The sequence below is a fragment of the Diabrotica undecimpunctata genome, chromosome 6 (assembly GCF_040954645.1).
Source record: "Diabrotica undecimpunctata isolate CICGRU chromosome 6, icDiaUnde3, whole genome shotgun sequence".
Taxonomy (NCBI): Eukaryota; Metazoa; Arthropoda; class Insecta; order Coleoptera; family Chrysomelidae; genus Diabrotica; species Diabrotica undecimpunctata.
Genome location: NC_092808.1, coordinates 60,021,204 through 60,049,118, shown reverse-complemented (window position 1 = coordinate 60,049,118; position 27,915 = coordinate 60,021,204). Strand labels below are relative to the sequence as shown.

The following is a 27,915-nucleotide window of genomic DNA, read 5'->3' as shown; positions in this document are numbered from 1 at the left end:
GACATCCTACTTATAGCTGAGAGTCACACAACTGAGAGGTCTTTTATAAAAATTCCACACTACTCTGTCTATTACGCAAACCATCCAGATGGAACAGCCCACGCTGGTTCAGTTGTAATAATCCGTACAGCTATAAAATACTACGAACTTGCTCCATATATCACCAACAAAATTCAGAGTACTATCATAAAAGTACAAGCGCTCACCTTCCCATTAACAATAGCTTCTATCTACAGCCCACCACGCCATACCATCAACCTGGAGGAATACAGAGAGTTTTTGGAACAACTTGGCTCACATTTCCTAGTGGCAGGGGACTGGAATGCAAAACATACAACCTGGGGAGCAAGACTGATATCTCCAAAAGGCAGAAATCTATTAAAGATCATACAAGATAATAACCTGAAATACCTAACAACTGGTACCCCCACATACTGGCCCACTGATAACAACAAAATTCCTGATCTGCTAGACTTTGCTATAACTAAGGGAATACCTGAAATACACAGCGACATTACCCCCCGTTTTGATCTACATTCGGACCACAGTCCCATCTTGATTACTTTAAGTACCAATATAATTTGGAAAACTCTTGCACCAAGGCTATGTTCCAGTAACACGAATTGGGTTCAATTCAAAGAAGAAATCAATGAAAAAATATCTCTTGACATTCGACTCAAACACAAAAACGATATTGAAGAAGCTGTAAAATATCTAACGGAACAAATACAACAAGCCGCTTGGAAAGCTACTCCTGAAAAGGAAAAAACCATTGATGAAAGGTATATTATACCCCTCCACACTAGAATACTAGTAGAAGAAAGAAGAAAAGCCCGTCGCAAATGGCAAAGAACAAGAAACGCGATAGATAAAACAAATCTAAACAGGCTCACACACAGACTTCATTCCGCTATCCAAACAGCCAAAAACGAATCTTTTGAAAGATATGTCACAAACCTTTCTCTTGACGACAACTCTCTTTGGAAAGCCACAAAGAAATTCAAAAGGCCGGTAGTAATGAAATCACCAATTCGGAAAAATGATGGAACCTGGGCTAGTTCAGATATAGAAAAATCCAACAGATTTGCAGAACATCTATCAACCGTCTTCCCCACCCCACAGGCTAACGATATTAACGACGGGAAAATTAGAGACTTCCTTAATGCACCCTGTCAGCTATCATTACCACTAAAATACTTCTCACCAAACGAAGTCCGTAACGAAATCAACCTGCTTAACCCTCATAAAGCTCCAGGATTTGACTTTATAACTGGCGAAATCTTAAAAAAACTCCCAAGAAAAGGTGTCGTCTTAATAACCATTATTTTTAATAGCCTCCTGAGACTCTGCTATTTTCCAGTGCAATGGAAGTATGCACAAATTATAATGATAATATGACCTCTAACTGAAGCCAGTTCGTACAGACCAATAAGTCTCCTTCCGACTTTATCAAAAGTCTTCGAAAGGTTAATCCTTAACAGAATAGAAACAATAATACCTATAGAAAACCTTATCCCAGATCATCAGTTTGGTTTTCGGTCAAATCACTCAACCATACAACAGTGCCATAGATTAGTCAACAAAATAAAAGAGAGCCTAGAAGGGAAACAAATCTGTCTATCAGCATTCCTTGATATACAGCAAGCATTTGATAGAGTGTGGCACGAGGGTCTTCTCTTTAAAATAAAAGCTCAGCTAACTGACCAAATCTACCTTCTCCTTAAATCATACTTGTCCGACAGATACTTCCAAGTTAAATTCGAAGGAGCTCTATCCAACTACCACCAAATAAAATCCAGAGTACCTCAAGGCAGTGTGCTTGGCCCATTCCTTTATCAAATCTTCACTGCTGATATTCCTATTAGCGAAAATACACTAATGGCAACATTTGCGGATGACACTGGTATACTAGCATCAGACATCAACGAAATATTAGCATTTAACAAATTGCAAAATCATCTCAATGAACTAGATGACTGGCTTAAATGCTGGAAAATAAACGTCAACACAAACAAGTCTTGTCAAGTAAATTTCACAAATCGAAGAATTAGATGTCCACAACTAGACCTAAATAATTCACCTATACCTATAAAAACAGAAGTAAAGTACCTGGGCCTTCATCTAGACGAAAAACTTACTTGGAAATCACATATTGCAGCCAAACGACGACACCTCGATCTAAAAGTTAAAAATATGAGCTGGCTAATCAACAGAAGATCGCAACTTTCATTAGAAAACAAACTGACCATCTATAAAACAATACTCAAACCAGTGTGGACATACGGAATTGAGCTGTGGGGCTGTAGCAAACCATCCAACACCAAAATACTACAGACATTCCAGTCAAAAACTATTCGTATGTTAGCTAAAGCCCCATGGTATGTGTCAAACCAAACCCTTCATGCAGACCTCAACATCCCCTTCATCAATGATGTGATTGCTGACCACTCCAGAAGATACATGAATCGCAGCGCAGACCATCCAAACCATCTCATAGACGAATTATTCAACCCCCCACTGGTTGACAGACGTCTAAAAAGACTTTGGCCAGAAGATCTAGCTGCCAGGTAAATTCCAGAGAGTCGTCAATGGACGACACCTGCCACAAGCCAAGAACATACATCATATTTACTTATTACTGTATTGAAGTAGATTGTAAATTAGCAATAAAAAAATAAATAAAAAAAAAATATTAAGACAATAGTAGAACTAGTAATTGTAAAAATCCGACATTGTATTTATATGAAATTATTTTAAAATGAGTATCATAAAAATTTATTGTTATTTATTAGATGACATTGTAGCGTTTTAAAAATTTTTTTAATACGAAATATTTATATGTTAAAAATTTCTAAAGACGCCCCTGTTTGTTTGTTTGCAACGAAGTTAAAATTCCCCATTTCGTACATGTTATTTCTAACTATAATATTTCAAGATTTTTTTGTCGCTGAACAACGATTTGTTTACATTCAAATCCCCCAAATCTCTGAATACATTGTGAGGTAGAAAAATCAATTTAATACGTGTTATTTCTTCATATTTGGAAGTAGTTTGTTTGAGGGTCGCTTTGTAACATAGTTGAGGCCTGTTTTAAAAACAAGAAATTTATGTTATGGACGTAAGAAGGGTCGCCCACACCAGTATTAGATTTAGGCCAAGAGGGGAATTTATTTTGCGTTGAATTTTGTAAAATGTAAGGCATAGAGGAGTGACGCAATAGATCTGAGACAGAAAAGATGTTTGAGTAATTAGGAATCGCGAGTCGATTCAATTTCTTTGTGTAATGTCTTAAGACCGGTTAAGGTGATAATACTCTTTGCACAATGGCAGTTTAGAACAGAGTAATCACCATAAGATTTGTGCAGTACACCGGCACTGAAGAAATTTTGAAAATATATAATAATAATATATATAGGATGTCCCCGTCGTAAGCTTGCTTCCTCCACCGATCCTAATTTTACATCTCTTGATTGTTCATCCCTGAGTATGGAAATGGTTGTTTTGTCCCTGTCGGAGAATATGTCCAGATAGATGTTCCATAGATGTTTAACAAGTTTTTTTTTTAAGTTAAGTGCGAAACAGTGAAATCAAGGTAACAATTAACATTTTAATTTTTCCAAATTAGACAGACATTTTTTTGCTAAAAGTAATAATTGCTTTCGTTAAAATTTAAAAGGATTTGTAATAATTAATAAATTGTAAATTTTATGGTTTAACTTAGCTGTCATTTTAATTGTTTTTTTTTTTTAATTTAATGTTAACATATGACAGCTTTATTTTTTCCGATATTTATTTGTTTTGTTTGTTTTAAAAAAAGGTTAATCTCTGTGCGGTAACATTTGTAAGTTTTTGTATTTTCTCCAACACCTGTAGTTTGTAAACGAACACATGTAAGTCTTTTTATTCTGTATTTGGCAACTATTTATATAGTATATTTTTGGTGCAATCTGTATTTTTGATAACTGTTTGTTAGAGACACAAATAAATGTTTAATTTATTGCTCCAACCATTTTGTTTATTTTAGTTTAGAAAAATCTCCTAACCTTTTTTTGTGTGTTTACTTTTTAGGAAGGAAGAGCCCTTTTCTTCTTTCCTCCAGCAAGTTTAGGATCCTTCAAAGCGGCGCCCTTGTTCTAAATTGCTAGAAGCTATTCCTTGTTGTTTTATTTGCCCAGTTGTCCAGGAGATTTATGTAAGTATCCCTTTGTTTCATATTCTGGTAGTTACCCCCAATCCGACCCCCCTTGCCATTTACTTATCCACGACCCCAGCTCTCCAACAACCCCCTGAGTGCAGTTCGCACAAGTTTCGATTATTTTGCTTGTCCTATCTTCGGCCCCATAGTTTCTGTTCCCAATTTTATACCCCATAATCTTACTCTGAGGTAGGCAAAATAATATCGTTACAACATTTATGACTTTTAAATTTTGACCGTTCGACAAATGTTACGAATCGAATTCTAGTATCGATCGTTTATTTTTCCTTTTATTTGACTACATCTTTTATTGACAAATATTTTAAAATTTTTTACTTTTTATTTAATGTTTGTATTCTGTTGGTTATTTTTGATGTAGTTTTTAATTTAAAACGTGAAGACGCCATCTTGCGGTGCTAGTTCCGTGACGCTCGTTTCAGCATTTTACTATAGAAAAAAAAGTAATACAACACTAGTATAGAAGCTTCGCTATAAAAAGTTGGTTTAGGTGATAGTAATTTTGAAGAAGCTCTAAAAATGGTACACTGGAGATTGCTCTAGTAATAGTGATGACATACCAGAAAGTTTTAATGAGACCGTGATACTGGTTCGAAGTTATCAGATTCAGAAACCAGTGGTTACAGGTGATTGATATATAAATATTGATAATAAAAAAGAAAATATACAGTAAACGGCCAAATTATGGATTATCATTATTTCGAGAACCGTCGAGTTTTGAGGGAAATCCCAAAAAAGGTCGATTTTTGTTATAAAATACCCATGTTATAATGTACATGAGGTAGGGATGATGTCACCGGTGTAGGTGTAGTGACGTAATCGTTAATTTTTTTAATTAATTTAAATTCAAGTAAATTACAACTAATGATTTAATTAATAATGTACTTTAAAGTAACCAAATTATGCATAATAATTATTTTAAATTAAATGTTCGAAATGCCATCCATCGGTTTCTTGACAATATGCGAATCTACGGACACATTCATCAAGTACATTGCGAATGACTTCTGGAGTAATTAGACTCATTTCATGCCTAATTCTATCTTTGTCCTGTAAGTTTTGGGGTCTATTGACATAAACATTTGATTTTATGTAACCCCACAGGAAAAAGTCTAGAGGTGTTAGATTTCGTCTTCCGATCCACCGATCGAATGTCAAGAGATATTTTTTCATTGATTTCTTCTTTGAATTGAACCCAATTTGTGTTACTGGAACATAGCCTTGGTGCAAGAGTTTTTAAAATTATATTAGTACTTAAGGTAATCAAGATGGGACTGTGGTCCGAATGTAGATCAAAACTGGGGGTGATGTCGCTGTGTATTTCAGGTATTCCCTTAGTTATAGCAAAGTCAGAATTTTGTTGTTATCAGTGGGCCAGTATGTGGGGGTACCAGTTGTTAGGTATTTCAGGTTATTATCTTGTATGATCTTTAATAGATTTTGCCTTTTGTGGATATCAGTCTTGCTCCCCAGATTGTATGTTTTGCATTCCAGTCCCCTGCCACTAGGAAATGTGAGCCAAGTTGTTCAAAAAACTCTCTGTATTCCTCCAGATTGATGGTATGGCGTGGTGGGCTGTAGATAGGAGCTATTGTTAATGAGAAGGTGAGCGCATGTACTTTTATGATAGTACTTTGAGTTTTGTTGGTGATATATGGAGCAAGTTCTTAGTGTTTTATAGCTGTACGAATTATTACAACTGAATCAACATGGGCTGTTCTATCTGGATGGTTTACGTAATAGACAGAGTAGTGTGGAATTTTTATAAAAGACATCTCAGTAGTGTGACCCTCAGCTATAAGTAGGATGTCTATTTTGTTTAATTTTAGAAATAGTATAATTTCTTGCACATGGTTTGTTAGACCATTTGCGTTCCACTCTGCTATTCTAAGTGAGTTAGCCATTACGACGTTCTATTTATCACTGTTTTAAGCATGCTTAGTATCATGCTGTTTTGATTTATCAATTGTGCAAACATATTTTTAAATTCGTTGAGGAATTCTGTAAGTTTATTTGAAAGGTCTGAATTATTGTTGTTGTCTTATGAAGAAGTATTAGTTGCTGCAACTTGAGCATTTGTTACATGTGATTTTCGTATGTGGTGAGCATTAGTGTTATTATTTATTTATTATATTTATTATAATAAAGCGATAGCGGCTTTCGCTAAAAGATTATATCTTTACAGTGTTATTATTATTTAGGTTTGCAACTCTAGGTATAGAAATGCTGCTTGTTATATTTTTGTTTTTCGAATTTACTAGGTCTTTATATATAGCACATTCTTTATAGTTTGCTGGATGATTGCCATTACATAAGGCACATGTTGCTGGTGTGTCGCGTGCTTTTTTGCAGGTTTTTGTGTCATGTGATCCACCGCATTTAACACAGGCGAATGGCCTCAGGCAGTAACTTTTTGAGTGCCCGTATTTTTGACACCTTGTGCATTGTACTATTGTATTTTTTATTTTAGGTGGGTCTACTGTTATTATGCAGTTTCGTAGGACTTACAGGTTAAATATGTTTTTGTTGTTTTCATATGGCTCTATATCGACAAAGAATAAGGGCAATGGTTCTTTGGTAACTCTATGTCTAACATTAATTATGTTGCGAACTTTAAAACCCTTATTATTTAATTTATGCGAGATATCTTCTGTGGGTATTGAATGGTGTAATCCTCTTATGGCAACTCTATAGGCCCTCTCTTGTTTCGGTTGGTAAGTGTAATGTACAATGTTTTCTTTTCTAAGGTGCTGTATGAGTGTCCTGTAGGTGTCTGAGTTTGTAGGGTTAATTTTTACTGTATTATTTGAAATGTTGGTGTAATAGGTTTCTGCTGCAGTTGCAGTTGAAAGGTTTGCTATCACAGCACTATAGTCAGTAACTCCATAAATATAGATCGGTGGCGGTGAGGGATCTTTTTTGGTTATATTTGTGTTTTGTGTATTTGATAAATTGTCTATTTGTTCATCTATATTTTCTTTTGAGAGTTTGAGAATTTCTTGTCTGTTTGTCTTTTCACCCTTTTTCTCTTATTGCCAACTTCTTGCCAAGGATGTTTATTTTCGTTTTCTGTTTCGTTAAGTTCTATGTTTTGTTATGTTTCGCACGTTATGTTTCGTTATCGCTATCCGTGTAGTTATTATTGTTTTGTGATGATAAGAGTGAGCATTGAGGGTTTGTGGATACTGTTGCGTATTGGGACTGAATAGGGTTTTGAGTGTTTTGAATACTTTGTGCAGTTGATTGACTAGGAAATTGGACTTGGTTTGGTATAGCTATTTGGGTTGGAATAGGTATTTGTTTTAGGCATGACATTTGATTTGTTATCTGGTTAGATGGTGTTTGATTAAAATACAAAAATGGTACTTGCGGTTTTACTGCTGTTTGGTATGACTGGTTCTGGTTATTTATTGTTGGGATATCCTGTATAGTATTCATTTGTCGATAAATTGGTTGGCCAATATTATCAAATCCTAATAAGTTCCCCGAAGGGAACATATTTCTTTTGTTTGTTTCACTAATTATTTAGTTTTTGTTACTTTTCACGTTAACAATTTTTTGATGCTGATAAGATAATTACTAGTTAATTAGGTAGTTTTACGATAAGGAAGTTCTCTAGCGCTTTGAATGACGGTACATGTTAACGTTTCGAGAATCAGATTACAACTCAAACGTAAAATCAAAAAAAAAGTTAAATATCTTGTGCAAAATGCAAATATTCACATTCAACTGAATATTGAAATTCTGCACATTTTGATAACGGTAAGTACCAGTGTTCGATTTATAGAACAGTAAAATAAAACTTCTAATGACGATACAACAATTTATATTTCCGAGATTTATTCATAACATAAATATAGTGTATACTGTATAATAAACATTATTCAACAAAAATAATCCAGTAAACGATAAAAAATGGCCGATATGAAATTTTTAATGTTATATGTGTAAATGTGAACAAATTCAGCAAATTTGTCCAATGTTAAGAGTTGATTATAGCCTAAAATATTTATGGAAAATTTTTCTTTAAATTTAAGCAAATTTTAAGAGTTGAAAACGAAATAAAATTTTCAATGATCTATTAATAGGATGCTGGCCTATAATGGGTTAAAATACAAATAACGTAATAATAAATTTGTCACTAAAATAAAATACTAATCTTAACTTACTTAAATTAGTAAATAAAATTGCCAAGAGTATTTATTCAAGGTAATTTTTGGTATCCCTAGAAAATACTAGTTAACTTACAACCAATTGAAATATTAAATAAATATCAGAAACTCGAAGGCACCTACAGCAGTTTATAAAAATTGTGTTTCTTTTTTTGTTTACTATTACACCTGTAAAACAAACTCACTTGCATGTTTACAATAAGTCTATGTTCGGAAAATAATCAGAAATGTAAACAGACTTCAATATTATTTACATAAAATCAAGTAGTAAGTAAACTTTTCTGTTTGTGTTTGACTTTTAATATAGAATTTATTTATTTAGGCATATAAAGGATTTATTTAGTTGAAGCATAAACAAATGTTAGAATCCACAAGGAATCTACGTTCCTGTAGTTGGCTGTATACCATATATTAAAAAATTTATTAAAATCCTTTGTAAAAAGTATATACATATTTAAAAACCCAAACGGGCTATGTTAGACAAAACGTTTTCGGAATCCATATTCCATCATCAGTGTCTAGGAGTACATGAATGTAGCCCCTAAATATATGGGTAAAAACCCGTTAAAAAATAATTAGTTACATTTGGTTTACAGTATTTCTTATAAAATATTAAGATGTTAAAGTTACCGTTGGATTAGGTAACATGGCGACATATGACTCCACGTGAAGTTGCTAGTCCTGAGACGGTATGTCTACGAGGACTTTATCGTTGCTTCCATAAAGTCCTCGGCTTGTTTGTTTGGTTTACCCTCAATTTCTCTTGTGCGCTTCTCATCACAATACGCCACCTTCTGAACTCCAGATTTCTAGCACTCCTCCACTAAATCATCACACGCATATCACCCTGAAGTTTACCACACTCCCCTAGCTCCACAAAAAAAAATGGAGCACCCTCCCTTGTAAAGACAAAAGCCTGAACAAGGTAAAAAAATGGTCTATCTATCTTGATCCGTAACTAGACATTTCTCTTATATAATCCTTTTTTCTTCTTCTTGCAGTACCGTCTCCTATCGGAGGTAGGCTACCATCACAGCAATCTTTACTTTGTTGGCTGCAGCTCTGAACAACTGTATTGAACTGCACCCATACCACTCCCTTAAATTTCGCAACCAGGAAATCCTCCTACGTCCCACATTTCTCTTTCCCGAGATTTTTCCTTGGATTATGAGTCTAAGCAGAGAGTACTTTTCTTCTCTCATTATGTGGCCCAGATATTCCAGTTTTTTCGTTTGTATGGTTTTTATGACTTCTATACTCCTTATTTTATACTTAAATGAATAACGATAAGATCTTACATAGTTAGGGTAAATTGGGAATCGGTAAATGAAAATTGAATATGTCGAAGTTAAGCTAACTTAATGTCATATAAAAACGCCGAGCATTTCCGACGATTGCCTATACCGGCAGATAATTCCTTCCCACCCATACAATTTTGTCGTTGCTGTTCTTTAAAATATTATATTGAAATCGAAATCGTATATTTGGGAGCATGAAATAAAATAAAGAAAAGCTAACTTAATGTCATATAAAAACGCCGAGCATTTCCGACGATTGCCTATACCGGCAGATAATTCCTTCCCACCCATACAATTTTGTCGTTGCTGTTCTTTAAAATATTATATTGAAATCGAAATCGTATATTTGGGAGCATGAAATAAAATAAAGAAGAAAGGAATGTTTTTTATAAATGGCAAAAGTGTACTTTGTTATATTACCGAAGATATCAACAAAGAAAACTAATTAATGTGTTATGATTTAAGATGTTATTCATGATAATTATTAAATTGATTTACCTAAAATGGAAGATGCCTGCGTATTTATCGTCAAACTCTTGATCATCTGGCACGATTTGAAAGAACAAGCGGCTGTTAAGAGTTAAGTTTGCTGTAGCTGCCAAAAGCCAGCAATCTCCAAGTATTCCTTGCTGTACGTCGAATCGGGAAAAACCTTCGACAAAAAACTTGGGGTCGTTACTAATTTCCTGAAATTGAAAAGTACTATAAGTCCAAGAAAATAAATTTTTATATATGCAATTAAAAAATTTAAAGTTGGTTCAAATTTTTAATTAACACTATATTATTTTTCCAGTTATTTGAACGCAGTGAAGATATTGTATATTTATATAAATATAAAAAGAGAAATCAAACGATTTCTACTTAGCGAAACCGAATTCAAATCTTAACCACTGTGTTTCCTAAAATTTGCGAAACAAACAGCTGGATAAATAACTCGGCAAGGGAATCTAAAATTGCATTCCACAAGCCGTTCATCCTGGTCAAAATTCGTAGTGAATTCAGTTTCTGGTACTTCAAACGAAGTAAATAACAAAACAGAATGACGGTATTAGATTTTTGTTTTGATACAGTGCAGCAACAACCGCTGATACGTATTTCGTCCTTCTTAGGTCTCTTCAGAACGGTATAGTCACTGTTCTGAACCAAAACAAAAATCTCTCCCGTCCTAGACAATAGTTATTAAAATAACTATATACGGATGTAACTACGCCATCTAAAAACAAAAAGAGAAATCAAACGATTTCTACTTAGCGAAACCGAATTTAAATCTTAACCACTGTGTTTCCTAAAATTTGCGAAACAAACAGCTGAATAAATTACTCGGCAAGGTAATCTAAAATTGCATTCCACAAGCCGTTCATCCTGGTCAAAATTCGTAGTGAATTCAGTTTCTGGTACTTCAAACGAAGTAAATAACAAAACAGAATGACGGTATTAGATTTTTGTTTTGATACAGTGCAGCAACAACCGCTGATACGTATTTCGACCTTCTTAGGTCTCTTCAGAACGGTATAGTCACTGCTCTGAACCAAAACAAAAATCTCTCCCGTCCTAGACAATAGTTATTAAAATAACTATATACGGACGTAACTACGCCATCTAAAAACAAAAAGAGAAATCAAACGATTTCTACTTAGCGAAACCGAACATTAGCGACTACCGTCATTCTTCGCTATTAAAATTCCTGTTAATATGGATAACCAGACCCCACTGCATTCTGCCGAGAAATTTGCGACGCAATTGGTTTCATTTAGCATAATTAAAGCCTGATCTTTGATTTTGCTCTTTTTACAATCTGTTATTTTCAGATACACACAACTTGAATCTTTACATTGAACCCTACCTTCATTTTCCCATGCGTATTTGAGATCTATCAAATTATCTATTTTTAATATTGATAAAATTGATGTTCACTTATTCTAACAGTATTGAAAAATAGAGAATTTGATAGATCTCAAATATGGAAACACGCATGACAAAATGAACGTAGGGTTCAATGGAAAGATTCAAATATAGTCCTGAAAGAAACAGATGGTAAAAAGGGTAAAATTGCGTCGCAAATTCCTCGACAGAATGCAGTAGGATCTGGTTATCCATATTAAAAGAAGAAATAACACCAGAGTTTGGTATTTATTGAGAGTTAACTAAATGTAAGACCAAATACTTACCATGTCGGGATAGTATCATGAGGTTTTTTCCTCGTGATTTACTATGGAATCACTAACAGGTGAATTTTACTGTCAGTATTGCATGTGGCTGTTTTTTTAAAGACGAATCACATGCTATGATTTTTTTTGACGGGTATTTTCAAGTTAAAGTTGATTTTATGTAATCGAATGAACTATATTACAATAACGTTGTCACATGAACGCAACTCAACAATATTGACAATATCATTTGTCAATATAGATGCGTGAGATAAAATTAAATTATTAAAAGAATTTTTCACTAAGTAACAAAAAACAAAATTGTTTAATTTTTATTATTGTTTTGTGTTTTGGGAACGATTTCCGAAGTGGAAATCAAAACGTCAAAAATAAACCTATTTCAAACTTAAATTGTGGCTTATTCCCAACAAAAATAGTAATTGCATTAAGATGGTACAAGTAAATAGCTTCAGAACAGTATTAACATTAATAACACTGACATCTTAATACAATTTACTATTTTTACTATTATAAGCCACAATTTTATTTTAAAAAAACTTTACTTTATTTTGGCGTTTTGACGGAAATCGAAACGTCAAAGTAAACTTCAAATCATAAAGTAAAATTGTGGCTTATTCAGTACTAAACCGAAAGAGAAGATTCAAAAATAATAAATCCAGCATAGATGCAATATTTATTATCAGGTAAGTGGTCTAAAAAGCTATTGAATATAATGAAGTTGCCTTCCTATGCTTCATTGACCTTACGAGAGCCTTTAATATGATAAAGCTTGCTGATATTCTATTAAAGGAAACTATTAAAGGAAAGAAATTTAAAACAAAAAGTACACGGATAATACTAACTTTTAGAGACATTGAATTAAAAATTACAAGGAACAACGAATGCATATGCAAATGGCAATTGTAGTTTTGGAAACTGCTGCGCGAAAGATTTCTGCGTATTAGCGGTCGAACCATCTCAGGTCTTTCAGCCACCAGTTCTGGCGTCTTCCTACTGATCTTTTGCCCTATACTTTTCCTTCCAATATAACTTAAAATAATTGGTATCTTTCGCATCTCAACACATGGCCCAAGTATTGCATTTTCCTCGGAAACGTTTAGATGTAAACCGAACATTTCGCTGTGGTGAACTACCGCATTTATTATATTTTGTAGTTCTTGATATTAAGACGGTATCATCAGCATATCTGATGTTGTCTATGCTGATTCCGTTAATCTTAATTCCGCCTTGGGCCTCGTCTAATGCTTCTCCGAAAATAGACTCTGAATAAATATTAAACAGTAGTGGTGATAAGATGCAACCCTGTCTCACTCCTCGTCGGATTTGTATATCTTCGGATGTTGTGTGCTCTATTTCAATTGTTGCCGTTTGGTGCCAGTATAGTTCTGAGATAATTCGCAAGTCTTGTTCGTCAACTCAATGTGTTCTCAGAATTTCGAACATCTTTTGATGGTTATCGCAGTCAAATGTTTTTTGGTAGTCAATAAAAAATGAGAAAGCATATATTGTCGATATGCTAATCACCGAATATGAAAAACTGCTGAGGTGATAGGCACTTAGGTAAGATATGTTTTTGAAGGGAATTGTTCTTGATATGAGCCAAGATAGAAACTTATAGAGAAATGTAAAGGAAGCCGACCCCGCACTGCGATAAAAGGAAACATGATTATGAGAGAGTTTCCAAACAACTTCGCGTAAAGTGAAGAACTATGTAGGTCTGTGTTTTGTCTACTGTTCAACACTTATTAAAGAAATTAAGAATGTCATCGAATATTCAGAGAAGTTTCATACTAATAAACATAAGGTATGTAAATCAATCCCGAGATAATTAACAATCTCTGATATGCAGCAGACAGCTTCTAGTTTAAAGATTGACTAACACCTAGATTTGTACCGATGCTGCCGAAAACACAGAGACCTCGACACTGAAGCGATAAAAGACTCATCAGTCCCATGCTCTACGAGAATCTTCTTCTTTAAGAAAATTAGTTATTATTACTGTTATTCTAACCTTTTCTACTGTCAGTCTTAACAGCTCAATGAGACCTGGACATATAGATCCACAGAATAATGCCACGGATATCATGTGTGGACAAACAATGAAGTCCTCCAAAGAGATAATAATTTTAGCAACCATAAAATGTCCAAAAATTTCTCATCTAGGCCACATTATTCAAGGTAACCGTATCTTATACTTAAGAGTAAAAGGCAATATAGAAGAAGAACGAACGAAGTGAAGTTGTAAAAAACAAGCATCATGGCTGAACAACATTCGCGACTGAACAGGTATCCTCAATGTCGACCAGTTCTGTAAACCTACACAGGATCGAGAAAAATTGCCGAAGTCGGGGAAATCGGATAAGGGACATAAAGTAATGGTGTAGGATTCATAGTTTCTAGAGAGGTTAGAAAATGTGTTAGCGCTGTATGCCAGATATCTGAACGAGTTATAATGATTCAGTTGAACGCGAAACTCAGAAACATAAATGTAATACAAGTGTACGCATTTACAGCGAAAAGTGAACTAGAAGAACTTGAGAAAACTGTTTGTTCGGGCTGTTAGGCCGTTGTCTTCTGAGATTAGTTCTCGACATGTCGCCAACACTAGGGGTTGGCATCTTCTAGAGATGTTACTGCTTCGCTTGTAAGCTGAAACTGACGCCGCGTTGCACTGCGGAGGCCCAATTTATATTTTCTACTCGCCTGCCCTCCACTGGTTTCGGAGTGAGGGGGCGTGTCGTCGTTTGTAGTAGCTTTTCTTTCTTCGTGTTTGGCGGGAAGGGTGTTTGTGGATTTTAATATTGGTATCCATGTCTTGTTAATTTTCAGTCCTTCTTCTATCCGATTAAAATTATTTGGGTGCTTATATACCTCCACCGCTTCCCGATACAACCGCGGGTAGTACTGTGATGTTTTATCCAGCATCTGCATTTCTTCACACAGTATTCGATGTTCTCCGCTTCCCAAAGCGTGTTCGGCAACGGCAGATTTGTCGATATGTCCTAAACGACAACGGCTTTTATGTTCGTTTATCCTTGTGTTTGTGTGTCTCTTCGTGGTTCCCACATATACCATTCCACATGTGCATGGTATTCGGTATACTCCGGCCGTTGCTAATGGGTCGCGTTTGTCCTTTACCGATCTTAAACAGTCCTTGATTTTCTTTGTAGGCTTGAAAATGGTCTTTACATTGGCTTTTTTAAGTATTCGTCCAATTCTGTCCGTTACCCCCGATATATAGGGCAAGAACGCTTTGCCCATACATTCTGTTTCTTCGACCTTTCTTCTAGAGACCTTGTTCATCGCTTTACGTATTTCTCTTCTGATATAACCATTAGAGGTGAGCGCTTTTTCAATATGAAGAAGTTCACTTTGTAGATGCTGTGGTTCACAAATTCTCTTCGTCCTCTCCGCCAGAGTTTTGATGATACCTTGTATTTGGCCTGGATGATGATTTGAGTTCCTGTTTAGGTATCTGTCCGTATGTGTAGGTTTTCGATACACTTTATGTCCTAAGTAACCTTCCTTTCGATTTACTAATACATCAAGGAACGCCAGCTGTTGATCTTTCTCTGTTTTCATCGTAAATTGAATAGTTGGATGTAGTGTGTTTATAAAAACAGGAAATCGTTAAGTTTTTCTACTCCGTGATCCCAAATCACAAAAGTGTCATCGACGTATCTAAACCATACTCTTGGCTTGTATACTTGAGTCCATTACCCTCTTCTCTAGATGCTCCATCAAAAGGTTGGCTACGACCGAGCTTAGTGGGCTTCCCATTGCTACACCATCTATCTGTTCATAAATCTGGTCTTTCCATGAAAAGTAGGTGGTAGTGAGGCAAACACGGTATAAATACACCATATCCTTGGAAACTAGTCCCTCAATTAAATTCAGAAAGTCTTCTAGAGAACTCTTGTGAATAGGGAAACAACATCAAAGCTAACAAAAATATCAGATTCCTGTAAAGTTCCTTTCCTCTGATCCTTCTCAAAAATTCCTTTGATCTTCTCGATAAAATGGGCGGAGTTTTAAAAAAAAAAAAAACGGGTGTGGCAGTCCAGTGGGACTGCCGGTAGAAGTTATACTTCTATACACGCGTTCGCCGTTAAAAATTTATATAGGAGTCAATCTGCACAATCATTACATATGTAATGCTATAGGTAAGAGAGAGCAGAAAGAGAAAAAGAATTAGTTATATAGGTATATGGTGCATCGTTTGCTGTATATAAACATTTGACCTGTAATAGGAGTATAGTAAATGAAGGATTGTAAGTATCAATATTTTAATGAAAATATATATTTTTATTTTTATATATGTATAAAAGGAGTTGAATGCAAAAAAAAATTTACACATACTCTGCAGTAAAATTCATTGTTAAATTCATTAAAATGTAATATTCATAAGTATTTAAAACTGCCAATATAACTTACTTTATAAAGATAAAAATAAAAAACCAACAACTCGGATTATGTTGTAAATTTTCATTTTATTTTAAAATTTATGTTTTTGCGTATATTACATATATTTAATAAGATTAACGTGAGGTTTTTAAATATTTCAAAAATAAACAAGGAAATTCATAATTGGGATTCGAACTCACAACCACCAGCGTATGAACCAAACACGTAAAGGATTTGCCAATTAGACATGACACTAACGTATTTCAAAATTGACAGTTCTCGGTAAAACAGTGATTATTTTGAAATACAAAAGCCTAAAATAATTATAAACATTTAATTTTAAATAATACAAAACATATTACCTAAATAATAATATTAATACATATTATATTATATATAATATTATATATATAATATAATATATTATTAAATATATATACAAAAGGAACATTTTTATTCTCGAGAGAGGAAGAGAGAGAAAATATATCTTCCGTCTCTCTCTTACTCATTATCTTACATATGTAATGGTTTCATAGATTCACTCTCATGCAAATTTCCAACACCGACCGTGCGTATAGAAGTATAACTTCAAAAGGCATCGTTTTTTCCTATATGTGGTTGTAAAATATCGGCGAGATATTTAGCAAGGCTGTAAGATGGAGATCCTACGAAGCTCACAATAAGGCGTAGGGGTACATCGTCTTTGTGTATTTTCGGTAAGCCATACAAGCGTGGTGGGACTGCTTCGCTGTTGCATATTCTTGGCTTTATATCCTCTGGTATGGACGAAGATTTTATAAGTCTATTGATTTTCCGTAGGATGACTGCTGTGGGATCTTTTTTAAATTTTCTATATACCGCAGGATCTAGAAGATTTTGTATTTTCGATTTGTAGTCGGTTGTCTTCATTACGACGGTGGCGTTTTCCTTGTCTGCTGGTAAAATTACAACATCTTTGTCTGCGTTCAACGATTTTATGGCACGGATTTCTTGGTGGCTCAGGTTATTTTTCGGTGTCTTAGCTTTATGCAAAATTCTTGCTGATTCTGTCCTTATTTCTTCAGCGTTTTCGATTGGTAAGTTGCGAATCGCAGACTCGATATTAGCGGTGATATCTTCTTTGGGTATAACGACATTGGATGTCATCGACCTAGAGTCTTATTAGAATTTAAATTTGGAACAATGTAAAACCATATATTGATGTCACAGCTACAATTTTAGTGTTAGCTTCGATTACATAAGAAGGCACTGAAGATGATCTGATCTAGATCAAAGACGTCACGTTATGCTACTGTATAAATTTTGACGACACTTCTAAAAGTTTTAATTATATTTTTTTATACCTAAATACAAATGTGAAGTGTTTTACTTCTGTATAAATTCTGAAGAGCTCCAAATACGAAGAGAAGTAAGACAGGGCTGCATTTTGTCCACACTAATATTTAACATTTATTCGGAATTTGTTTTCAATAAAGCATTGAATGGTGTTCACTGTAGTATCAAAATTAATGGCATCAATATTGATAATTTGAGGTATACGGATGACACGGTGTTAATTGCAAATAGTTACGAAGAACTCTTATATCTGATTAAAAGGATTACCACAACGTGCGATGTATATGGACTGAAGCTAAACATCACAATGACAAAGGTAATGGTTGTCAGTAAAACACCAATACAACCAGAAGTGGTAACAGTTTATGGAGAACAACTCGATCTAAAGATCTAAATTAGAACTGGGACATGAGCAGAGAGATTAGAAAACGTATAGAGAAGGCCAGAGCTACATTTTTTAAGATGAAGAAAATCTTGTTGAAAAACAAATGTGGAAACAATATTACTTTGAGACTGAAAATTAGATTAATAAGATGTTATGTGTACTCTATTCTTTTATTATGCTGTCAAAGGTTGGACTTTAACAAATATACTTCCAAGAAAACTTGAATCCTATAAAATCTGGGTATATCGGAGAATTCTGCAAATAAGTTGGATAAAGTTCGTAACGAGGTTCTTTTGCAGCGGATTGGAAAAGTTTCTGAAGTAGTCAGAACAGGCAAAAATCGCAAATTAAAATATTTTGGCCATGTTATGCGTCTTTCAAAGAGATATAATACATTTCATTTAATAATACAAGATAAGATAGACGAAAGAAGAGGGCGAGGTCGAAGAAGAACGTCATGGCTTAGAAACCTAGGGGAATAGTTTAACAGATCCTTTGCATTCCTTTTCCGAGCTGCCGTCAACAAAATTAGTATAACCAATTTGATTGCCAACGCACAATAATCGAGCAGGACAGACATGACTCTGTCTGTTTTTTAATGTGCCTCCAGTAAGTTGTCGTTCCATCATTTTCGTGGTCCTCCTACTGATCGTCTTCCTATTGGGGAACCGTCTCTTGCCGTTTTTACTACTCTATTTGTTGTCATTCGGCTTTTATGATCGTTCCATTCTACTCTTCTATTTCTTACCCAGTTCTTAATGTTTTTCACCTTGCATATACGTCGTATATCTGTATTTCTAGCTCTGTCCCATAGTGTTTTAAAATTAATTTTTCTAAGTGTTTTCGTCTCTGCTGTTTCTAATATCCTTTTGTCCTCGCTGTGTCAGGTCTTGTTTCTACCGCGTATGTCATTATTGGTCTGATGACTGTTTTGTAAATTCTGCCTTTCGTTTCTTTCCCGATATTTTTATTTCTCCGTATTGTTTCATTTAGGCATCCTGCGGCTCTGTTTGCTCTATTCACTTGATCTTTCACTTCAGTTTCGAGCTTTCCGTAGCTACATAATGTGATGCCTAGATATTTAAACTCCATCACTTGTTCTATTATCTGACCTTCCAGCTCCAATTTACATCTTAGTATCTTAGTAATGCATTTTGTTTTTTTTTTGGTAAATTAACATGTTTAATTTTCTGGCGGTTATATTAAATTGGTGCAGCATACGTTGTAAATCATCACTGCCTGGGGTGATTGCGGGGTGGATTGAGTAGCTCTGCGGTTACCACAGTCGGTCCCAAGCCCGGATAAAATGTTGAGGGTGGTTGGCAAGGTTAGCAACCTACCAATCGTAAAAAAACAAATACTGCTCAAAGAAACAATGTACAGCCTCGGAACCGGATTGATACTGTGAAGACGACTACGGCAAGAAATAAGGACAAGCAAAAAAATCCAAAATCCAGATGAGAATCACTACTTGGTACATCAGATCGCTCAACTCAAGGGACCAAGAAATAACCCAAGTGGTAAAAAAGAAAGAAATAGACATTTGCGCTCTACAGGAAACAAAAAAGAAAGGAAAAGGTCAATCAAAATCAGGTGAATACATACTTATCTACAGCGGAGTAGCAAAAGAACACAAGACCAAAGAAGGTTTAGCCTTACTAATACACCAAAGGTACCAAAATCATCAAAGAGTGTCACTACATATCAGAAAGAATAGTAACAGCAAAGATAAGAATGAAGAAGGAAGACCTGAACATCATCGGAGTATACGGCCTAGAAAATAACAAGCCTCAAACAACAAGGGAAGCGTTTTATGACCAATTACAAGTAGTAGATCAAGTCAGAGGGAAGATCATAATGTTGGGGGATTTTAACGCTCGAATAGGCCATCAAGATGATTCACAAGACACAAAATAGAAGTAAATATTCCTGATCGTATATAATTTGCACATTGTTTATATTTTTATTAAAGCAATACCTTGCAAATTATTTATTTTTCATGCCGGGTGATGTTGAATATTGTAGTGAACAGAAGCTATTCTTAATTTAACAATAAAGTCGTCCCAGGAACGCAACTCAACAATATTGGCAATATCATTTTAAAGTCGTCTACTTTAAAATGTATAAGATATGTTTGAATTGTCAATATAAATAAGTCAGACAAAATTAAATTATTAGAACTTTTCACCAAGTAAAAAAATTTGTTTAATTTATTATTGTTTGTATTTTGAGAACTATTACCGAAGTGGAAATTAAAACGTTAATAAACTTATTTTAAACTTCAATTGTGGATTATTCCCACTAAAATAGTAATTATTTTAGTGAACATACCAAACAAAATTTAACAACTTTTAAAGAAAGGGACATACAGGGTGTTTCTAAATTCATGCGACAAAATTCAAGAGTTGATTGCTCGATTCAAATTAAGATGGGTCTTTCCTATAACAAAATTTAATCAGGCCACCCTTTAAAGGTGATATCACTCTTAAAAAGTGGTGACTAAAATTAAGTTTTTATTATTATTATTTTTTAATTTCAGTAAAACTAGAAACTTGAAATTCTATAATTTTTCTAATTGTTTTCTACAAAATGATCTCCCTGAACTACTTGAAGAACTCAATATCAGACAAAACACTGGTGCTCCAGTACACTTCAGTCGAACTGCTAGGCAACATTTAGATGCAACATATCCCAACCGTTGGATTGGCTAAGGCGAGCCCCAAAATTGGCCTCCGCGATTTCCAGAGTTAAATCCTTGGGATTTCTGTTTGTGTGCTAACCTTAAATCATTAGTCGACACGATAACCATAGTTGATATCAACGATTTGAAGAATCGTATTTAAACTACGTTCATGTATTTTGCCTTCTTCTTCTTCAGTGCCTTATCCGGTCCGGATGTTGGCGATCATCAAGGCTATCATGGTTTTGTTGACTGCTCTGCGAAACAGCTCCGCTGAGGTCATCCCAAACCATTGTCGGAGATTTTTCAACCACGAGATACGACGGCGTCCCGGTCCTCTTCTGCCAAATACTTTACCCTGCATAACAAGTTGAAGAATTCGATATTTTTCTTCGTTCCGCATCACGTGGCCGAGGTACTCAAGCTTGCGTTGTTTAATTAAATTAAGCACTTCTTTTTCTTTTGTCATGCGCTGTAGGACCTCAACGTTGGTGACATGGTCCACATAAGATATTTTTAGTATCCTTCTGTATATCCACATCTCGAAGGCTTCGATTCGTTTTTCAGTGGCTTGCGTCAGTGTCCAGGCTTCAACTCCATACAGTAACACTGGAAGAACGTAGCACCTCACTATTCGCATCTTGGTTCCCAAACTGAGATCACTGCAGCACAGCAAGGATCTCAACTTAATAAATAAATAAATAAATATTTATTTTGTATTTAAGTATTTTGTATTTATTAAGTATTTTGCCTAGAAGTTTTAAATAAAACAAGGATTTTAAGTTAATTTTTTTTTTCATAAAATTCATCTCGAAAAAAAGTTTTGATATAAAATAAAGTACGGGTTGCTAATTTCACTCCCGTATAATGTAACAGTAATAATGAAAAAATACCCATGGTTAGTCCTTTACGAGTGCACGAAAATTTCATAATTTCAAGTTTCTAGCTTTACTGAAATAAAAAATAAATAAATAAATAAAAAGTCAATTTTAGTCACCACCTTTTAGTGGACACATCACCCTTAAGGGGTGGGCATGAGGAAATTTTGTTAATATTAACCTTTTCGCTGCGGAGCGACTGATAGGATCTGCATCCCGTCGCTGCGGCGCTAATAGACGTCTCCCGCAGTGAAGCAAATATTTTTGGTTTTTAGGTTACAGTTGACTTAATTTTCGGAATTCTATGATTTTTTTTACTTTATTATTTTATATATATATATATATATATATATATATATATATATATATATATATATATATATATATATATAAACTAACGGAAACTAAACATTTCATTTTACCATAAATATGAAAAATAAAGGATTACAGGCTCGAAAAAAAACTAAATAACCCAAAAATCAATTTTAATAACAAAAAAATGGCACAAGAAAAATTTAAACTAATGATTTTTCTCAAAAAAATACAAATACCAAATAATTTTAAACTTATCTGACATTACAGATTTCGTAGAGTATGATATTTTTCAAAACAAGGTGTCACGCACAACCCGACATCGCATGGTTCGCACATGTAAACGGTTTCTTTCCGCAATTTATTTTTGCTACAAACAAAACATCTTTTTCTGCTTGTCGAGTGGTTTTGGTTTCTTAAGGCAATTTTTGTTGGGAAATGTCTACCAGTTAAACGATATGGAGCTGGATTTTCTGCTCTTCTTGGCCTGTATACGAAGTCATCTAAATTTAATTCAATCATTTGCGAAATCAAATTCAACTGAAATTTGGCTACTGGCATCTTCTTTTTTGTGGCATCTTGGAATAGATATGACTATTTAGCAGTGTCATATCCATTATATGGAAAAAGACCTTTTTGTACCACTTGGTGGATCTTCTAACACTTTCAATTGAGCTGAGCAGCATGTCTGTTTTATCTACAGCTCCCATATTTTTATTATAATCAATAATACATTGCCGTTTTACTATTGGTCTATTTGTTTTCCTATCAGTTTTTCCGGTATCTACTACATGTTTGTCATGTGCTGTACTAAGCATGAATACGTCTCGTTTATAACACCACTTAATAGCAATTAGTTGGTTTTTAGCGGTACGAAATACAGACTCACCCCTTTTTAACTGTTCCTCCATTTTTGGCATTTGTTTTCTACTTTTACGCACAGTCCCGCAAGCGTTAGTGCAACGATCATGTAACCATAAAAACAGATCAGGACTGCTGTACCAATTATCTACAAATAATATATGACCTTTGTCCAAATAGGGGTCAAGAAGAGTTTGAACTACACCTCCAGATTTTCCGAAACTAGAATTCACAGTTTCTGTTGTTGCTCCAGTATAAATCACAAAATCTAATATATACCCAGTAGATGAGTCGCACAAGACAAAAAATTTCACACCGAATCGATGCCGCTTTGAGGGAAGTATTGCTAAAAATCGGTCTCGTGCCATTGTTTTCTTGAAAGCAGGTGTTTCAATCAAACAATTCGTTGACCAGTACTCTTGTATTTGAAGTTTTTTCACCCGTGTCATCAGGAAGTTTAGGGCAAAAAAACGATGAATTTCCTTTGCATCTGTGTTTTTCCATTCCTTCAATCTGGAACGTGGTCCAAGCTCTTTGCTGTCAACAACGTATTTATGAAATTTATTAGTTTCAGTGACTATGAAACTGGTTATATCCTCTCCAAAAAATACTTGGAAACATTCGTACTCGGAACAGTTATCAAAAAGATCTGGAATATTATGCCCAGAATTACTAGAATCAAAAGGAACTATACGCGGCTGAATGTTTACGCTTTCCCATTTCAGGTTTTCGTCGATTCTATCAGCACGATTCTCTTCCTTTTGCTCGTCACCCACGTCAGTCTCATGTTGATCGTCTACCTCGTCTATAGTAGAACTCGATAGATGCTCATTTATAACCTCCTGTTCAATTTCTTCAGCTGAATCATCAGATATATCACTTTTAAATAAAAACTCATCGTCTGAATTACTTTGTGTCACAATTTCTTCCAATTCCGCCATCGAATAATATTTACCCGTTTTAGGTGGCGGCGGCATGATGTAATACTTATTTTCAGTATTTATGATTTCAAACACAAAGTAATTTTCTAAGCGACAATATTCACTTTACTGCAACAACGCATTCGCAATACTAAACACCTTCTCAGTTCCTCCCACCCATCCCGCTCTAGACACCTTCACAGTTGCTCCCACCCATCCCGCTCTAGGCACTTTAGGTAGGTGGTTCACGCCCTTCCAATTAGAAAACATCTAATGACATATTTTGGTTATACGCAAATAATCGCTAACCGCAGCGAAGCGGTTAGCCCTCTTGCATATATGCGTTTCCCGCACATCTCGTGCACTAATGAAATTACGCAAATATGCGGTTCCCGCAGTCAAAGCGTTAAAGACCCATCTTAATTTCATACAAGCAATCACCTCCTGAATTTTGTCGCATGAATTTAGAAACACCCTGTATAATGTCAAATTAGTTTTATTTTAATTTCTTTCTTGTAGGTCCCCTGAAGGTCTGGTCTCTATTGATTTGATTTTTTTTAGAATATAATAATCTCTCGTCAAAAGATCTGATATTTAAACGTTTTGCGGGAATAATTTGATCTTGAGCATGTTAAATCAATATAATCATTATGCCTAAGTCGAGTGTTAAGTTGTTTTAATAAATTCTTATTACTGTCTATTAAAAATGTTCTTGCATTTTTGTTAGTACTAATAAGTTTTTTTACTTTCTGTTTCTATGGGAAAAAAGGGAAAGGTCTATCCGAATTTTTATTTCTGCTCTGAGTTATTGTGCCAATGAAATTTTATTATTTCTTTTACACATCCGAAGACTATTCAAATATTGTTAACAGTTCCTAGATATTATTTGCTACGGTATTAATATACATTAGAACTTTACCATTCACATTCGTCTTTTTATAGTTATGTTAAATTTAGATGATCTCGAGAACAGAATAATTTGATGGAAAAAGTAATGATTCAGCAGTTACTCCTATGAAAGCAACTTTGGGACTTCAATTTATGATCAAACTTGCGAACTACAAAAGTGAATGTATATAGTCTAACTTTACGGCTTAATTTGACATGAAAGATGCTCGTAGTTAGCTAGTGATACATGAGTATTTTTATTATACTCCTAACGACTCATAGATATCTGAGGTCAGTTATTTCGTAGTTTCGTTAGTTTATCGAAGAAATTCAGATTATATTGCTTCTGTACAATTTCAAGATTTATACGATTTACATGTAAATTAAGTATACATATTTTAGTCCGACGATTTCATTGACATTAAAAAACAGACAGTTGAAATATACATACATAAAAACAAATAAACACTGCAATTCAACAATTGCTTGAATACAAAAAAAAAACAATAAACTATTACCTTCAACAAATGGTTGAGTACATAAAAATAACAATAAATGAATAAATACTCCTCCAAATATGCAAAAATAGGTAATCAGTAAACAGAGATATGCTATTAATTAAAAATTCAATAAAAAAATAAAAAATCTAATCTTTGTTAGATCGGGACTTAACTCGAGTTAAGGGAAAATTTAAATCCAATAATCTAATTTAACTCTTGACAATTTGACAACAACTAAAAAAGTAGTTTATTAAATAGCTAGAGTAAAAAAACTCTTTGCAGCAAAACGAGAAGATAAACCGGCACTGTAGTTTTTATTTATCGAATAAACTGGCCCTGTGTTTATTAAAAGAAATATCGGCACAGTGTAGTTATCAAAATGCAATGACTCTATAAATAGTAGAGTGAAATAGAATTCGTCTAATCTTCTTTGATTGCTCTAGTACTTAATATTAACTCAACAGGTGGACAAAGATATGATCCCAAATTTGTAAAAGATCGCAGCAACTCTCAAAGTTTTTCAGGTGTAAAATTATATAACTTACAGTTGTTGGTAATTTGCATCTTGAAAAATCATTGACTATAGAATTTTATCACAAACTTCGGGAGATTTATTGTATGATTCAAGACTAAAACTTGAATTTTGAAGAAAGATATGATATTTCACGACGACCTAGTATTTCTAATAGATGATTGCACTTAGAAACAAATCGACTTTATCGCAAGAGAAAACATGTGTCACCCCTAAGAGAACCAGACCAAAATTTCCTTTCCTCCAAGAGATTCACAGCTCCCCTAAGAAATATCAGCGACATAAGCCCAACTTTCTCCAATTCCTAAAATTAGTAGTAGATTCTCCTCCTTGAGATTTGTTATTTAGCAAAAGGATTTTTAAAAAGAAACTGGTGAAATTAATTTAGGTTCAGCAGTTAGAAAATTTAGTGTGTTTAACGGGTTGCAGATTTCAATAGATCTTACTCTCAATAGAAATATGTTATGCTTTGTTAGCCGAAAAGCCGTAAAGAGATTTCAAAGCGTCATGATTTCTCAAATTAGTTTAAAAATTAAAAAAGATTAAAAAATATACAAAAATAATAAAAAGAAAGAATTAAAATTTAAAAAATGTAACATGATCACAAATTATTTTACCAACAAAATTCCAACGCTTTATGACGTGAAGTCAAGACGGTCAAGACAGTGAGATAAGATAAAGAATTTTAACACTAGAAAGTCGGGCTTAGCATACCTACCTAGAAAGCCCGAAGGGATCATTTTGGCCCCAAGTTCCTAAATCAATAAAAACCAAGTTTAGAATTAACTATTTATTTGGGAATAAACAAAAAATAAAAATAAACAGTTTTAAGAAATTATGTAAACTCTTGACGATAGAATTTGATTTAATTTTTTAGTTTCATTTTAAACATTTGGAACACCATACAGTTTGCAGTTTTTGGCATGTGCCACACATTGCCTTGTTACAGCCGTGGCACTCATTGGAAGTATGATTTCCTTTACAAAACATTTTTAACTGACATTTTTTTCTTTTTTGGCTAGTAACAGTGCTGGTGGTTGGTAAATCCGGTGGTGCTGGGTATAGTACCAGATTTCGGGAGGCAAGGTATGGAGCCCGTAATTCTTCACACAGCTGAAGAATAAACTTACACGACGACTGATTTTACTTCCAGTAACTTCTTTATAAATAATCCATGCATTTATTGCTCCTAAGTCAAGAATGTTATAAAACACGTGCATTGGCCATCGTCTTGAAGCAACTTTTGTAATATAAAGACGCGCCATTTGGTCCACTACATCAACCCCGTATTTTGTTTTATTATAAAAACTTACTGTTTGAGGAAGTTTTTTTTCCATCGACAGCAACATCCACTGATTGATGTAATGAGCTCAACAAAAGCACATTTTTGTGACTCTTTCCTTGGTATGCAGTAAGTGTTATCTTTTCGTCGCTCTGGAATATATGGGTAACATATAATTCTCCATTTTTTACTCTTTACGCTTAGAGGAACTTCCTTTCTGTTGCGATTCAAAGTACCCACAAGACTTGTTGATTTTTTTTGCAACGCCTTGGCCAATTTTAACGATGTAAAGTAGTTATCTGTCGTAACATTTTTGCCCTTTCCCAGTTGATTTTCCATTAACCGCAAAACAACATGTTCACCAACACTTGTATCTTTCTTGCGTAGATGATCAGTGCCAGTATAAGGGTAACCATTTACAATATATTTTGATTCCACGCATGTCAAAAGCCAAAACTTTATGCCAAACTTATCCGGCTTATTTGATATGTACTGTGTGAACGGGCACCTGGCTTTAGAAGGCAGTAGTTGTTCGTCCACAGTAAGGTTTATTCCCGGTTTGTAACATGCACCACTATTTTCTATAAATCCATTCCAAACCGCAGAGGCTAGAGCAAATTTGTCGGTTTTCAATTATTCAGATCTCGTTTGCTTTATGTCAAATCTGAGATATTTTATAATATCCTTGAATCTGTCTAGTGGCATAGTTTGCCTAAAAAACTGAGGACCCCATACTGTTGACCACAAGCTGTTGGTTGGGAAATTTTTGGCGCCGTAGACTCCTCTTGCGTACATAATAGCAAGGGCAGCCTCCAGTTCTTCCAAAGTTATAGTCCATGTGTCATTTTTCAAACATCGATGTGCTTCTGCAATAGTGCATTCTTTTATATGACGTAACATGCTGTCGTTGATTATTAGATGCCAAGCACTTACCACACAATTGTTCCTCACGTTCCTTTTTGCATACGACGTAGGACCTGATTCCTCTCGATAAATGTTGTGCTGAGCGCGGCGTCCTGTAATGAGCAAACATTCAATGAATATGAAGATACTAAAAATCATAATCTTACTAGGTACTGATCCAGAA

At 34.4% G+C, this 27,915-nt stretch overlaps 1 protein-coding gene across 5 annotated transcripts in view; it reads right to left on the bottom strand.

Moving 5' to 3' along the window:
• The window catches only part of LOC140443464 (calpain-A-like), a 343,829-nt gene that overhangs the window by 149,274 nt on the left and 166,640 nt on the right, over window positions 1–27,915 (bottom strand). For all 5 annotated transcript variants that reach the window (XM_072534748.1, XM_072534749.1, XM_072534745.1 and 2 more), the window contains one exon: window positions 10,182–10,369. In XM_072534748.1, coding sequence (XP_072390849.1) covers window positions 10,182–10,369 — 188 coding nt within the window. The remainder of the gene's footprint in view (window positions 1–10,181; window positions 10,370–27,915) is intronic.